This window comes from Lampetra planeri, chromosome 19, assembly GCF_965212315.1.
Source record: "Lampetra planeri chromosome 19, kcLamPlan1.2.h2, whole genome shotgun sequence".
Lineage (NCBI taxonomy): Eukaryota > Metazoa > Chordata > Hyperoartia > Petromyzontiformes > Petromyzontidae > Lampetra > Lampetra planeri.
Window position 1 is genome coordinate 2,472,474 of NC_136125.1, and position 16,723 is coordinate 2,489,196.

The 16,723-nt window shown below is 45.7% G+C and overlaps 1 protein-coding gene across 1 annotated transcript in view; it reads right to left on the bottom strand.

Moving 5' to 3' along the window:
* CORIN (corin, serine peptidase) overlaps positions 1 to 14,562 on the bottom strand; it is a 51,942-nt gene extending 37,380 nt beyond the window's left edge. The window contains exons 1-4 of the mRNA XM_078602686.1: positions 14,418 to 14,562; positions 12,048 to 13,007; positions 10,904 to 11,093; positions 2,082 to 2,272 (exon numbers count right to left, since the gene is read on the bottom strand). Of these exons, the coding sequence (XP_078458812.1) occupies positions 2,082 to 2,272; positions 10,904 to 11,093; positions 12,048 to 13,007; positions 14,418 to 14,532 (1,456 nt within the window). The 5' untranslated portion in view covers positions 14,533 to 14,562. The remainder of the gene's footprint in view (positions 1 to 2,081; positions 2,273 to 10,903; positions 11,094 to 12,047; positions 13,008 to 14,417) is intronic.
* Positions 14,563 to 16,723: the final 2,161 nt, after the last annotated feature.

Sequence of the window (16,723 nt, forward strand, 5' to 3'; positions counted from 1 at the left end):
TTACATGAACATGTTCATGAACTGGAAATAAATTGTTAAATATATATTACTATGCTGCAGCTGAATGTATAAAAAATGGGAATGTAATTCGTGTTTTTCCTGTAAGTGAATGGATGAGGCTGTTCTTGTGGTGACATTGAACCAAGCTTCATGAATCTGATATATAGCAGAGTTAAAACATAGGCATTTGCTTATTTTTTATGTTAGTAATTTCTTGTTTCACAGAGGCCTGAATGTGACTGTCACATCTGGTTATGATCTTTCCAAAAGCAAAAGCTGTGAATTAAATGACTAAATTCATCACTTGCATCCCCTCAGAGTGAGCAATCCACTAAATCATAGCAGTAATATGAGCACTTTCTATTTCCATAGTAAGTATCGAATTTCAGATGGCGACGGGGCATTTAATCCCGGCTGGATGGAAACAAGTCTGGAGGCAAACCATGTGTGTTTGGCAGTGGAAAAATCCTTTGGTCGTCAACTCAGTGTGCTATGTACACTTCGGTTAAATCTAGCGAAGCGTTAAGCACTGTGCAAACACCCTTTTCCAAAACCCAAAATACTCTTTCGTTGATTTGCCTCGCCACTTTGAACCTACGTTTCCTCACAACATTACCCTCGTCCTGATTCTCGCCGATCGACGGATTAAGGCAGGCATGAGCCGGTGCCTGGCAGCGCCAAGGTGGCCTGCGTGGGGCTTGGCAAATTTCAGTGAAATCCTTTGGCTTGAATCCCCCTCGCACTCAAGTGGTAACTTGAATACGACTGGTTCTCACTGTTATCTGTCATTCAACACCTTGTCTTTGAACGAATGCCATGATGATAATAGCCATGTTTTGCCTCATTTACTTGGATTCTTTTACACACCATTTTATTCGTAACTAGAGGTAAAGTCGATGCTACAGTATTTAATAGGTCAATTAAAATTATCATCCTTACAATTAAGGCTGTGAGAGGCTTCTGCTAGTACCATTTGGCCCAGTGTGGAAGGTATTTTATAACATCTCTTCACATTAATCTGCAATTCATGCCAGTCAATGCAGCACATTTTAGAAAATAAATGCCTCACTCTACAAGGGAGTCGGGAAATTATTAGAACAGCCGACGAAGCATTGCTTAAAACCCATATGGCATATTTTCCGTGAGGAAAATTACCAAAAAAACTGCTCCACTTTGCCAGTGCATCAGCAACGAAAAGGAGCTATATTTGGAGGTCTGCTTACGTCAGCCGCAATTAGGGACCAGCACCTGTCTGCTCTGTCCACAGACAGCCTTGTAATGACGTACACTTCAATTCACACGCTTCTCCCAGGAGGAGCTATACATTAACCCAGGGCGGTAAACAAATGAGCAAAATTTCCACACATCACAGTATTAGAAAGGATATTTTTTCCAAGACCGGGGGAGGGGTGCGAATGTCAACATGTTTTCATTAGTGTGTTATTCCCACGACACTGATTGCAGGCTAGGGTGCTCGGTATGACATATCGAATGTGACCACACCAGTCATGAAACATCTGTGGTGTCAAACAAACCTTTCAAAGGCATTTTGTTGCTGGTGAGGGTCGTAACCAAGTTATGCTCATTGTCTCTTTTTTTCTGCAAATTATCTTAACATAAAATAAAGATTGATAATTTACAGACCTTTGTCAATTCACTGGTGGATGAGGGCCTGCCCATGCCGTGTAAGTCATGGTGCCTAATTGGCCATGCTTCTTTCTTGGCCATACTTATTAGGAAGCCACTGGAGCTATGCACTTTAAAATATACATTGAAAACTATTTTTTTACTGATTTTTTGTTTAAGTTTGTAGTCCTTCCCCGCACCTCAGATTATCACAGTTAGTTGCTTACTGTGCGAAAGAAGTTCAACATACATACTTCACTTTGCTGGCCAGCGCGAGTTGATGAGCAATGGATGCGCATGTGACTAATTTAATCTCTAAATTAACTTTCATTTTAACACGATAATTTCTGGACCTATCAACTAACAAAATAGTTTCTTTAAAAAATAAAGCATGAGCAAAGTCCAGGCAAACGAGTTTCTGTGAGGACACAGCATCAACAACGATGCCCGTATACCTTCCTCACTGACTTCTTGAGGGGCAGCCAAGCAGGCGTTGTGCTCATCAGCTGCGCCGGCAACGGAGCTGTCATTGTGAAAGTGGGAGCAGCTGAGGAACTCTGGCCACCCGAGCCCAACTTGAGTGAAGGCCCTCTCGCAGCTGGAGCGGGCGGCGTCACAGTAGGACATGCAGGGCAGAACCGGCAGGCTTGGGGGGCGCGGGTGGAGAGCAGCACAAAGCAAGGCCGAGTCAAAGTGTCTCCCAGCTCTTTACACTTTTTAAACTTTTATTTTATTTTACCAGGTAAGGCCCACTGAACGATATCTAGCTCTTTTCCAGAAGCGACCTGGCCACACGTGATAGTTCCACGAAGTGGCTTATCGGGTGGAAATGTATAGCAGCCAAATGCTCTAAACGCGTGATGCTGATTCTAAATGTGGAGGGGGTCAAAACGTGCATTGCAACGACGCCCATCTCAGTTGGCAAGCCCTCAGCCAGCCGTGGAAGAAAACGCAACAGAATTGGTGATAATTTCGTAATAAGTAAAATGATAAAATGTAAATTTTACAAAAAGTGCAAGGAAAATCTTAGGAGTAATTGATAAAAAAAAACTGTTGATTATAATTGTTTTGAAAAAAAAACGAATATGGTATTCCTCTGTGTTGTTATTCATGTATTTCGATAACAGTTAAACATATGTGTATATAAAGCATAAGTACTGTTTTACCCATTCCGTGCCATATTTTTGTATATATAGGTGTGTTAGCCAACATTTAAATCACGTAAACATTTTAATACGTTCACCTTCAAACATGTCACTTTTAGGGCGTCAAATTTGAATCCATTGAGTTACAATGTTATATGGTGCATTTAGCTATTAAACATGTCACACTTAGTCAGTTTTATCGCCATTCAATTTATGACAGCTGCTGTTAAGCATTATCTTCTGACATTGACTTCTATTTTCTCCCTCCCTGAATTGCACTATTTTGGGCGCTGTAAAAGTTGCAACTTTTAGTGCCGTTTTCCTTGATACTAAAACAAAACATTACTAATGTTTATACTCTTAGGTTCTTTCGGTAGAGTCACGTAGATAGAAAAATAAATAAAATATATGTCACGACGTTTCTATCACAACAACAAGCGATCGTCCTCAGGTGAAAGAGAGAAACATGCCTTTGTAACAGGGCATTATATAGAGGGGGGAGGGGAGGCCGCAAAGGGGCGAGAAGGTGGGGATAAAATTCAAAGAGGGCTTGGGTGAAATAGAGAAAATAAATGTGACAAGGAAGCTTAGATATCAAACTTTACAAAATTTAGAAATGTAATGCAACTCAGAGATTCGGCTAAAACAACTGTTAACACTTTACCTGGTTGATGACGTCCTTCCAAATATTGCTAAATTTTGCATCCATCTTCTCGGTTGAAATTATGTCCGAGTTGTGTGGAAAACCTCCCCATAGAGGCGGTTCAATCTTGATTAGAAGCTTACGTGACTGTAGGATTTCATACTCTTAGGTTATTTCGGTAAAGTCTTCAAATTAAGGACGATCACTTGTTGCGATCGAAACGTCGTAAACTATTATTTATTTATTTTTCTATCTACGTGACTTTATCGAAATAACCTAAGAGTATGAAATCCTGCAGTCACGAAAGCTTCTAATCAAGATTATTAATATGTATCTAGGACTGCAAACAATCATTTCGTTCATGAAGACTGTATATGAAATTAATTCAACGTGCTCCCCTTATGGTTCACATTTCAAACTCTGCTTGGCACCATAAGGATAAATGGTAAAACTCCAAGCATGGTTTAAGATTTACTATCGCCGATTTTTTAAGTCTCAGTTCAAATAACTCGCAATACAAATGTTATAACCTGCATCTACAAAGTTGTACATTTATCCCAATAACTTTTAATTCATCGCAGTCCTTGGCTTTATACATTTATATTTCAATTTAACCAAGGTTAATCGTGGTACAATATTCTATTAATAATGACAAGCAAGGTTTTGTCCATGGAGAAATGACTGTTGGCACCCCATGTACCCAGGGAAAGCCATGACCAGCGGTATCCTTCAGCCCAATCCAAAAGCGTGCAACTAAATTAAGCAATTCCCACAACAAGCCCCTTCCCCGCGTATGCTCATGAAATGTATCAGCCAGTCCCTACGCATGCCACTGCAGCACACAAGGCTGATTGCAGTTTTTCACACTGAGACTTCTCATGTCCGTGTCTGTTGAGAGTTGGAGGACATCTCACGCCGACTATGCCCAAACGCAGACCGAATATTATGTGGACATGCCTTTTAAAAACAACTTTTTGCCATCATTCAAATCGCATTTTGGTCAACATCCCACCCTCTTGTTGCAGGAAAGATGGCCATGTTTGTGGCAGATTGCCTTCACCACTTTTGGCGTGAAAACATGGATGTGACATCATGGATCAGTCCAACACAAAACGTGTTTTGATCAATTAAAATATTCTATCTACACCTGAATTTGTGCATTTTTTGTGGATGAATCTGAAAATCAGTGACACACCTTTACGCTGGACTGTATAACCATATACAGAATGCAGCTCCGAGGTTTGGAAGGAAATGGGCCAAAACAAATTTGCAGACAAATATGGGCAGAGGAAGTTTCAATAGATGGGCAACGTGCAGGATGGAGAATGCATGAAGCAAAAAATACTGTAAGATCAGACCTGGGAGGTTGGTTACAATAGTTAGAGAAGCAAGGAATACGTGGTTTTGTGCAATGGTATCAACAGCATTGGCTCGACAATGCCTTGACCTTCTGACATGTGCTACCGTACACTTATGTGTGTGTATATACAGTGAGGGAAAAAAAGTATTTCATCTCCTGCTGATTTTGTACGTTTGCCCACTAACAAAGAAATGATCAGTCTATAATTTTAATGGTAGGTTTATTTGACCAGTGAGAGAATAATAACAAAAGAATTCAGAAAAACTCGTGTCAAAAATGTTATAAATTGATTTTCATTTTAATGAGGGAAATATGTATTTGACCCCTCTGCAAAACATGACTTAGTACTTGGTGGCAAAACCCTTGTTGGCAATCACAGAGGTCAGACGTTTCTTGTAGTTGGCCACCAGGTTTGCACACATCTCAGGAGGGATTTTGTCCCACTCCTGTTTGCAGATCTTCTCCAAATCATTAAGGTTTCGAGGCTGACGTTTGGCAACTCGAACCTTCAGCTCCCTCCACAGATTATCTATGGTATTAAGGTCTGGAGACTGGCTAGGCCACTCCAGGACCTTAATGTGCTTCTTCTTGAGCCACTCCTTTGTTGCCTTGGCCGTGTGTTTTGGGTCATTGCCATGCTGGAATACCCATCCACGACCCATTTTAAATGCCCTGGCTGAGATTTGACGGTACATGGCCCCGTCCATCGTCCCTTTGATGCGGTGAAGTTGTCCTGTCCCTTTAGCAGAAAAACACCCCCAAAGGATAATGTTTCCACCTCAATGTTTGATGGTGGGGATGGTGTTCTTGGGGTCATAGGCAGCATTCCTCCTCCAAACACAGCGAGTTGAGTTGATGCCAAAGAGCTCCATTTTGGTCTCATCTGACCACAACACTTTCACTCAGTTGTCCTCTGAATCATTCAGATGTTCATTGGCAAACTTCAGAAGGGCATGTATATGTGCTTTATTGAGCAGGGGGACCTTGCGGGTGCTGCAGGATTTCAGTCCTTCTCGGCGTAGTGTTTTACCAACTGTTTTCTTGGTGACTATGGTCCCAGCTGCCTTGAGATCATTGACAAGATCCTCCCGTGTAGTTCTGGGCTGATTCCTCACTGTTCTCATGATCATTGCAACTCCACGAGGTGAGATCTTGCATGGAGACCCAGGCCGAGGGGGATTGACAGTTCTTTTATGTTTCTTTTATTTGCGAATAATCGCACCAACTGTTGTCACCTTTTCACCAAGCTGCTTGGCGATGGTCTTGTAGCCCATTCCAGCCTTGTGTAGGTCTACAATATTGTTCCTGCCATCCTTGGAGAGTTCTTTGTTCTTGGCCATGGTGGAGAGTTTGGAATCTGATTGATTGCTTCTGTGAACAGGTGTCTTTTATACAGGTAACCATCTGAGATTAGGAGCACTCCCTTTAAGAGTGTGCTCCTAATCTCAGCTCGTTACCTGTGTAATGGGTTAAATTTAGGCGCACACACTTCTTGGGAGGCAACACTCATTTATTAATAAACACAACGGTTACTTAACAGTTACTCTTACTCTACACATAGGTTGGTGACCACCGACCTACCCTAGCTAACACACACTTGTCTCTTAGCTACTCCAGCGTGACCCAGCCAGGTGGCTGCTGGCAGTCCGCTCACTGTAGGCCTTCTCTTCTTGGCATCTTCACGAGGCGTCTTCTTTCTTCGCAGGAACAGCCCCAACCTCCTGAGGCGGCTGCTTATATGGGCCTCGGCGTACCCGGGCCCCACCCCGGCCACGCCTCCCCTTGAGCACCCTCTCGAAGCCCCCCCTGCTGTCCACGTGCCCCCCGAGGTCCCCCTAGACCCCCGGCCCCCACTGGGATCAGGTCACGCGTCCAGCAACGGCCCTGACGTCATTCCCGCCTCCAGCCGGGATGACGTCATGTGTGTGTGTAGACCCACATGGTAGTAACGCTCCCGGCACAGTGACGTCATACGTGTGTAATGCGGGCGAAAGCGACCTTCCGGATGTGACGTCACGAGGAGGCGGAGCCAGGTGACGTGGGTGAAAGGTAGGGGGTCCTTAAGCGGGTAAACCGGAAGGAGAAGGCAGTCGGGGTGTGAATGGAAAGGTGTGGGGCCACGCGGGCGTACGAGCCGAGGGGGCACTGTCAGAAGCGGGAGCCAACCCTGGGAACAGTAGGGAGCTACTGGGAGGTGTAAAGCTGCAGACAGAGATAGGCAGTAAGGCTGTGTGTGAGGGGCAGCGAGGTGGCTGCCAAGAGTCGCAGGAGCAACGAGAAGGCGAGACAGCACGAGGCTGTCAGAGCTGCAGCAGGAACCAGCACAGAGAGGAGCTGTGTGAGAGTACAGCAGCGGAGCTGCTGTGGGGCTGCAAGAGCGACAAGAACAGCAGCGGGGCTGCTGATGTGGACTGGAGTGACATCGGAACCAGCACAGAGAGAATAAGAGAGACAGCCGTGTGGGAACGCAGTACGGACCGAATAAAGGACACTGAGCCAGAGATCGTGGTCAAGTCTTTTATTACACTGGGGTCAGAAGTGAAACGGCATGTCTAAGCAAGTAAGGAAGAAAATTCCCCCGGCGCCAGCATCGGCTTCTTCGTCCGACGACGACGAATTCCCTCCGACCACGGATTCTGCTGGGGTGGTGGAGGAGAGCCCTGCTGAGGCGAGCACGGGGACGGGCGTGGAAGATGTCGGCGCGATGGCGGGTCCGTCAACAACATCGGACGCTGACCAAAGATGGCAACAGGTGGCAGAACAACTGAAGACACTCAAGGACGTCCTGGCGCATCTATGTCACCTCGTTACGCCAAGGACGACGATGGAACGAGAAGGTGCTCCACGGGCCGCCACGTTGCCTGCCCTGCCGCCGCCATTGGCCATGCGGCAAGAAGACGCCATCTTGCGCGCTCCGCGGCGCCAAACCGCCATCTTGGCCACGCCGCGGGCCGACGCCATTTTGAATTTGCCTCCAGAACAACCATCATTGGAAGACGGCGTAAAGAGGAGTCGGAGTCGCCACCTTACTACAGTTAAGGAATTCTCTATCAGGGGCGATTGGAGCGCTTTCGCCTGCCGATTTTTGGCGGCGGTTCGTTCAGCAAGATGGACCGATGCGGAGGCCTTGGAAGTGTTGCCGACTCTACTGGACGACGAATCTGTTCGATTTTTCCGTTCCATAACGGCCGATAAGAAGAAGACTTTATGTGGAGTTTTTGAGGAAATGGCCGACGCCTATGAGCCACCTGACGACGCGCATCGGCGATTCGCTCAACGACAACGAGCACCCGAAGAATCGCCCGTGGCGTTCAGGGGTGCGGTGTTGGAGCTGGCCATGGCAGCATATCCTGACACGCCACAGGATCTGCTCGAGCCTCTCATATTGGGGAAAATGCTGGAGCTGTCTCGGGATCTGGGGATCCCCATGCCTGTGTGTGGGCATGAGAAGCTCACGTCCCGGGCGGCAGCAAAGTGTCTGGATGCGCAGTTTAATCTCCGTCGCTGGAAGCAAGTGGCGGCATGGACGGGTGGGCCCGTCAAGGAAGGAGGCGCGATGGGGTGGGACCCCACAAGGGCGATCTATGTGCCGGATGAGCGGGGTCCACAGGAGCTGACGGCTGCCTCCTCTCCATGGCCGGGGCCGCGCGCTACGCCATCGGGACGGGGCCGCCGGGATGCAAGACCTGCGCTTCGGCGCAACGAGGCCGATTGCTTCCGCTGCGGCCGTAGGGGCCATTACGCCAAAGATTGCTGGGCCCGCTTCCCGGGTCCGCCGCAGCAGGAACCCACAACACCGGACAAGCCGACCAAGGAACCTCCGAAACAGGCATGTCGGCACGCACCAGACACTCGGCAAGGCTTTACACCTCACCCACCACCTGTGTTGCGCGATCCTATTGTTGTTGTTAAAGAAAGGCCATCGACGGGGCCTTGTCATTCAGTTACGCAGTGGCGCAAATTGGCACGGAGAGTTGTCGCGGCCGCTACGGGTTCGTCCACTGTACCGGGGTCCATACAAGGTGTGGACGTGCGCATTTTGGTCGACTCGGGAGCGTCTGCGACTATTATATCGGATGTCATTTTCCATCTGTTGGGCATTCCGCCGGGGTCTGTTGCTGCTGACTCTGACTCTTCCCCGCCTGCGTCCATTGATCTTGCTAGAGCGCCTGTCGTACCTGTTCCAGACAGGCCGACCGTGACACCGCGGGGGAGGAGTGGGCCTGTTCGGAGGGCGCCTGCCAGGGCTGCGGTACCTTCAAGCCCGGCGACCCTTCCGACCCCGCTGCAGGCGCATTCGCAGAATACGACCAAGACTGATTCGTCAGGGACACGAGATGTCGGTGGACTTCCAATCGCAGCAGGGGAATTACCCCCTGTCATTTCTCGTGTTCCATCGCGTCCCCGTTCTACAAGTGGGCCGCCGACCGTCCGGGACGGGCCGGCGACCCGCACTCGTTCCAAATCGCTTACGTTTCGTTGATTGTATGTTGTTATTGTTCTTGTTCTTGCCGTCGTATTTATCGCATGCTTTCGTACGTTCGTCGATGTTACTTGTGTGTTGTTCTTGTTGTTATATTGCATGCTTAGTGTCCTTTAAGGGGGAAGGTCGGTTCACCGCATTACGCTTTGGTGTTGTTCAGCCGAGGTCGGCTGGGTTTTTTCTATGGGGGAGGGTGGTGTAATGCGGGCGAAAGCGACCTTCCGGATGTGACGTCACGAGGAGGCGGAGCCAGGTGACGTGGGTGAAAGGTAGGGGGTCCTTAAGCGGGTAAACCGGAAGGAGAAGGCAGTCGGGGTGTGAATGGAAAGGTGTGGGGCCACGCGGGCGTACGAGCCGAGGGGGCACCGTCAGAAGCGGGAGCCAACCCTGGGAACAGTAGGGAGCTACTGGGAGGTGTAAAGCTGCAGACAGAGATAGGCAGTAAGGCTGTGTGTGAGGGGCAGCGAGGTGGCTGCCAAGAGTCGCAGGAGCAACGAGAAGACGAGACAGCACGAGGCTGTCAGAGCTGCAGCAGGAACCAGCACAGAGAGGAGCTGTGTGAGAGTACAGCAGCGGAGCTGCTGTGGGGCTGCAAGAGCGACAAGAACAGCAGCGGGGCTGCTGATGTGGACTGGAGTGACATCGGAACCAGCACAGAGAGAATAAGAGAGACAGCCGTGTGGGAACGCAGTACGGACCGAATAAAGGACACTGAGCCAGAGATCGTGGTCAAGTCTTTTATTACACGTGTGCACACAGTAATGATACCACAATCACTACATCTGTATAAAAGACACATGAGAGCCAGAAATATTTCTCATTGAGAGGGGTCAAATACTTATTTCCCTCATAAAAATGCAAATCAATTTATAACATTTTTGACATGCGTTTTTCTGGATTTTGTTGTTGTTATTCTGTCTCTCACTGTTCAAATAAACCTACCATTAAAATTATAGACTGATAATTTCTTTGTCAGTGGGCAAACGCACAAAATCAGCAGGGGATCAAATACTTTTTTCCCTCACTGTATATAATAAAGTCACTCCTGCACTCCACTTCTTTCACTCTCTTAACCACCACCACATGCTGGAACTTGGGCTGAGCACTTCACAAAAGAGCTCTGCAGATGTAGAACAGTTCCGCAGGGTGCAGATGTACTGAAGCACATTGCATGTTTGTGCGTGTGCCACCCGAGTTCGATTCCCGCTCACGGCCAACAACAGTGAAGAATATCTGAACCAGTCATGGGCTCCCCTAGGTCGAATCAGCCTCAAATGAGTACCTGGTGTGGTGTGTAAACATCAAAGGCGACCGAGTGTCGTATTGCCCACCCCAACCCAACTCGTATGCCGTGCCAGCACTTGCCCCAACACTCTGTCACAGACTATACGGGGATCTTTGTCTTTGTGAGCGCATCAAAGGGGCTCGGCATGTGATTGGTCAGTATGCTATAACGAGTGTTTATCTCGTGGCAATTAAATTGAACGTTTTAGTCATTACAACTGGATTAAGCCCACGTAAGTGGAAAATCAAACTTAAAAAGATAATCAACCCATTACCCTTGAAAAACGTGGCTTATTGATTGGGGGGGGGGTGCTGACCAGTCTCAGCGGCTTTGTTGACGTGCTTTGCAATGCGAACTCTACCTTTGAGGCAAACACTGTGGATGCACCACTGCGCAGCCGAAAGACAGCATATGGCGGTAGCATCCAAGCTGCTGCAGATCCTGGAAGAAGGTGATGAGGAGCCTGAGGTCGACGGGAGGCAGGGCTGCCATGATGGTTTCCGCGTAGGGAAGCATCCCACACTCGCTTGAGGTGATTGGAGTGCACACAACTGGATGTACAAAGTTGGGAGGGTGGGTGAATTTAAAATAGTGCATCGCACTCTTTTTCTGTTGTGCATTTGCAAGAGACATATCTGAAACATTATCTCAATGTGTTCAAATTAACATTGAAAAAAATACTGCTTAGATTTTAAATATACAGTATTTTAATTGTTCTGCATCACAAAATAATGCCAAATTAGCATATCATTTTTGTGATGCAACATTAGAGGATTACTTGAATCCTCAAAAACAGAAATTTAGTTAACAAGTCTGCAGATGTTTAAGCTGATATACAATCAAGTACCATGTTTCTTTTCAGATACAACATCTAAAAGTGAACCAGGTGGCTCAGATCACAGAGCCAGCATCACTTATGGAACGTGTTTAAACCGGGTTCTCTCGTGTAGTGAGTCTATGGTTTAAGCCCGGTCACAAAAATGACTGCACAAACAATTTATTTTTAATATAAATAATTTTTTTACTTAATTTTCCGAATTTCCATCTCTGAGAAAGATTTTTTAAACACAGGTTTGACTGTCGTGCAACACACTCACCGCAGAGTGTATTGGAAAGTGTAATCCCGATTTTTGTAAAGCGATAAGACATTTCAGGGAGAAGTGCTGCAAAAAAAAGAAATGTCTTCCACAGCCATTCCCAAACACATCGGGGTGCACGGCCCTGTGACATTTCTGAATTCATCACCTCGTGACACAGTGCCATAAAAGCACTAACCTAATGGATTGAGGGTGGGCAAGGTGCAACATTGAAAAGTCTCCACCCTGGCTTCTTAAGATTGGGGGCTAAATCAGGCAGCTGTGCAATTTTTTTTTACTTAGCTGGGGTATTGTGATTTAAATTCAACGATGCTTTGTGGAATTACGTAGCATTCACAAATTTTTGTATTACAGTATGTGGTTTGTAAAATTGTACTAAAACAAATACACCGTGATAATAACATTCACCTTGATGACTCTTTATGAAAAAGGGCTTTTCCGTTACCAGTGATGCAATTATCTCTGGAATAGAAGGAAATGCGGTGGTCCATGCATTTGTCGATGTTGGGGCCACACTTGGCCTCACATGATCCACGTCTTCATCGAGAGCCTCTAAAGTCTGGAGCCAAGGGTTCATGGCAGGGGTGCTCTCTCGGTTCCGAGCATCCAGCAAAGGTGGGGAATACTTGACAGGCATTGATGTTGAGCTGTCAAATATTTCATTAAGACCTGACACATCGTTTACGTGACTTGGTTCTTCAGTTTCCACGACATGAGATTTTTTAAGATTCATAAAGTCAGGCACAAAAGGCACCGCCACGTTTTGTCTCGTTATGCTGTCAAAGTCTCTTATTTCTTGGGTCTCACCATCAGGAATGTCTTCAGTCTCATCGTGAGCGTCTCCAAAATTTTGGCGCATATGATAAGAGTCGTCTTCACCGAATTGTGTCTCACTTAAAACGTAGTTACTAAGATCTATTTTCCCACTATATCCAAAGAGTTCATCGCTGTATGGAACATGAATTTCATTTGAACCTTCGAATAAAACATCGCTCATTTCTCCAGAATAAGTTTCCTGCGAAGAACCTGAACCATCTACATCGGTGTTTTGAGCTAACGAGAGTTCTGAATCTCCTGTGGAATGTAGTGTTGCCATTGCAGTTTCTCTCGACATTAAAAATGTGTCGGAGGTCCTGTTAGGGACAATGGGAAGATTGAGACCGTCTCCAGATTGAAAGTCAACACCATCGTCTGCTCTGCCATCTTCCAGTCCTGACTCTCCCTCACCACTCCCAGCCGACTCATTGTCCTGAGTTTCCAAACCACCGTTAAGTGGAGGGGCGATCCAAGAGTCCTGTCCTTGCTCCGTATCACCGTTTGCGCTTGTGATACTGAAGCCATATTTAAGAAAATCTTCATCCAGCAGACCTGGGTGGAGAAATACGAGTTATGCAAATTCGATTTTTAAACACTGTTTTAGCCAATGCGCTATTATATAACTGATAATTTGCTTCTAATTTTTGCTACACACTTGGACAATCTGTTGTTTCACGTAGTTGTAGCTACATTGCATAGCACACCTAATGCTTCCATTACAATCACTAATTTACAACAGCCAGATCCCAGGAGTTTATTCAGCCAAAATTAAGCTTAATTACAGAAAAATGTATACCTCTGAATCCCAAATTAATTTTGACCTGGGTCTATTAAAAGACACGTGACCTGTATAGATCCCTTTTCCGTACTAATCACCAGTGGGCAAAGGGGTGCTGGTCAGCAAAATATATTTGACACAAGACATGAGTGAAACATACGTACTCGTGTATGCATTTCCACAGCCCCTTTCTGTCAACAAACATGTTTTCCCAAGAAAGTGATGGGGGCAAAGCTCCTGCAGTATTGACAAGTGTAACAAGGCCAAGTGCGTTAATTAGCCAAAGAGCAATGCTATAATTGACACGTTACACAACATTCATGGCATATCAATCCACCACTGTTTCCCTTCCTAATGGTCATTTAACGTGTAATCAGAGCATATCACAAGCACTACGTTTTTTGTATTTATATATAAATTGCTCCAGTCTTCTGCTCGCAAGCTGAGGCTGACTGGAATACCTTATAAATACACAAACACAAGTTGGGAGAAATATTTTTGTTTGTATATATATATACATTTTAGATCGTGACTCTAATAATATGAGTGATGGGAATTTATCTTCTGCGCTGACACTCTCTGACTCTGACCCGAATCCATCATCAGCGTACATTTACTGCTGCCTTGAAGACAAAACATGCAAATGTCGCTATTCCAACATATGGGGTGTTCCCTTATCGCTTTTATGCTGTGCTTCTAAAATGATAAGCTATTAACTCATTAAAAAAAAAACATTTTTGTGATTTCAATGTTGGCATTTATCATATCTCTTAATTGAAACCCAGTGCGAGTAGTTTGAGTTTTCTTGCACATACGAGTTTTTCTCTAGGTCCACCCAATTAGGATCGGATCCTGTACCAGCATTTGGATGAAAAGGGGACTTGGAACACATTGAAGCTTTCCTCAGGACACAAAGAAATTATGACTGCACTCTGTAGGGTCACCATTTTTCTCACTGTAGTCCAAACTCAGGCACATTTCTTAGTCAGCCTCGGCTTAACCAATACCGTGCAGTTTACTGTTAAAACAGTTTAGCACAATACCGGGAAGTAGTTCTTGGTACAAATCAATTCCAGCCACCCAAACATCTTGCCAACTCCAGAACTATCCAGGTGAAATCCAGACAGGTGGCAACCCTGGCTGCATAACATAATAATGACAGTAATAATGAACACAACACTTGCCTGTGGCTGCGAAAAGCAGTAGCAACACGCATGTGAGGCAGGTGAAGAAGAGGCCCAGTGACGACACCAGGTGACGTCGTTTTACAGAGTCCCCTTGCTTTTCTTGGTCATCCATCACTTCACCATCGGGACATATACTAACACGTTCACATCCTATGAGAGGTTTGACATTTTTCGGGTTAAATTATGAGCACGCATTGCATGCGGACATGAAAAACAACTACCCGAGGTGTTTAGAATTCCATGTTTTATTAACGACAAATGTGTTAAAGAAAAAGATGAATTAGGTGACTCGGTTATATTTTTTACAATGGTGCTTATTAACCATGTGTCACAGCAGGTAGTCGACAGCGGTTACAGTATGTAAGCAGATTGCTCTCTTACTTTACATGATCAAATTCACCCCTGCTTTTGTCCACCTCTTTAATTAGCCCATGACTCCATGAGAGCGTTGTTTGAATAGTAAATTACATAGTAAATAAATCATGACTGATATTCACATGAATTTAAACCCCAAGGTTGTACTTTTAAAGTAATGTGTCAATTAGACATTCTTAATTTGTCAATATGCAAAAAAACACGTTAAACAGCACTTACATTCACCACATCTACGCCTCTACATAAGGAACTAAACAGGTGGACTTTTCCACAAATCTGGCTGTCGCCTGATGAAGCTAGTTGTAATTACTGGCGAAACGTCGTACTCAGTTTGTAAATGTTGTGGCTTGGCTCTCCAACACACCGGCGTGCTGTACTAGTGACGAATTGGCACGTTCTGTTTACGTGACAATCCTTACTAGTTGGCTGTGTCGGGTGGTGGCGGGTTTTAACGACACATTTATATGTTTAAGCGATCTAACCCAAAATAAGTAACATTAAAAATACTTTTTTTAAACACTCTTTAATTAAATGTACCGTACCAGTCATGGCAAAACTCCACGACTCCAAGAAGTGGCCCCGAAGTTTGCCATAACGTAAGGGGCCGTGGTGATTTACAGGCAACGTGAGTTGAGCGTGGACAATTAGACCCAAGCCGAAACATAACATATACAAACGATTGTTTAAAAATATATATTTTATTTTAATGATAGAATATAGTATTGTCATCAGTATGACATACGTATACCAAGTTTGCAGTCGATACCACATTGGGAAGTGGGTTAAAATTGAGTTACAATATTTGAGGATACGACAACAGACAGAGTTGAGGATACAACAGAGTGAGTTAAATAAAAGTGTGTAATTAATAAATAAAACTATATTATGGAAAACATACGGTAGTTGTAAAACTAAAGTTACAGGCGTATGCACCAGTTCACTGGAAGCACAGAAGACACCACTCTGCCGGCATTAAAATATTTAACACACCACTTGGGTCTAAAGACAATTCAATAATCAAACTGCAAGTGCATGCTGGTTCTGGCGAGAGGATTTTAACAGAGAATTGGTGCAGTACTCACATGAATGTTTAAAACTTGTCACGGACCATCTAAATCCTCTCTGTTCGTGTGTGCTTCGCATGTGAGCGGTGGATGTTGTGCATATAAAGGAGTCGAGCCGATTGGAATGATCGTTGGGGTTCCCGCTGCCTTGGCAAAGCCGGGCTATTTCAGGGCCAGAGCAGCTGTCCCCTTCACCGCATACCGACCCCCCCGAAACAGCCTAAACATAGCCCCCCATGACATCACTGGAAAACACACGCCGTGCTTGGCATCCCCCCTTCACTTTGTGTGCGTTTAGTTTGTCTACCCACCCCCACCAGCACCTCCGATTAGCACGGTTGGCTACGTACGTTTGCGAAAGAAGTTCAACACACGTAGATTACATACTTTGTTTCATCTGCTGGGTAGCTCTTCGCCTCCTGGGCAGAATCACACAGAGGCATCCAGCGCACGATCAACCACGCAAGGTGGCAGTGCCACCGTGCTTATCGGAAATTATTTTGACGGATGAAGCTCCCGCCCGGCCACCTCGTGCTCTTTCAAAGAGAAGCTTCGTGGCTCATTGTATCCATCCCTTAATGATTTACGTGGTTTCCAAACGAACATTATTCGTGTTTTTAACAGTATTAAAACAATTTATATTGTTTTCACAGCCCTCCGTCAATCCACTGCATGTCGCGGTGAATTTGTGACAACACCGCTACTCCGATGAGCACGGTTGGCTACGTGCGGTGCGAAAGAAGTTCAACACGCATACATACGTACATACATACAACAGCGTTTTTGCAATCGATCACCCGTTCCGATAGTCAGCAACTAGCTACACTGATCGTTCGCAGTGGAATTCCGGTGTAGTCGTAAGCC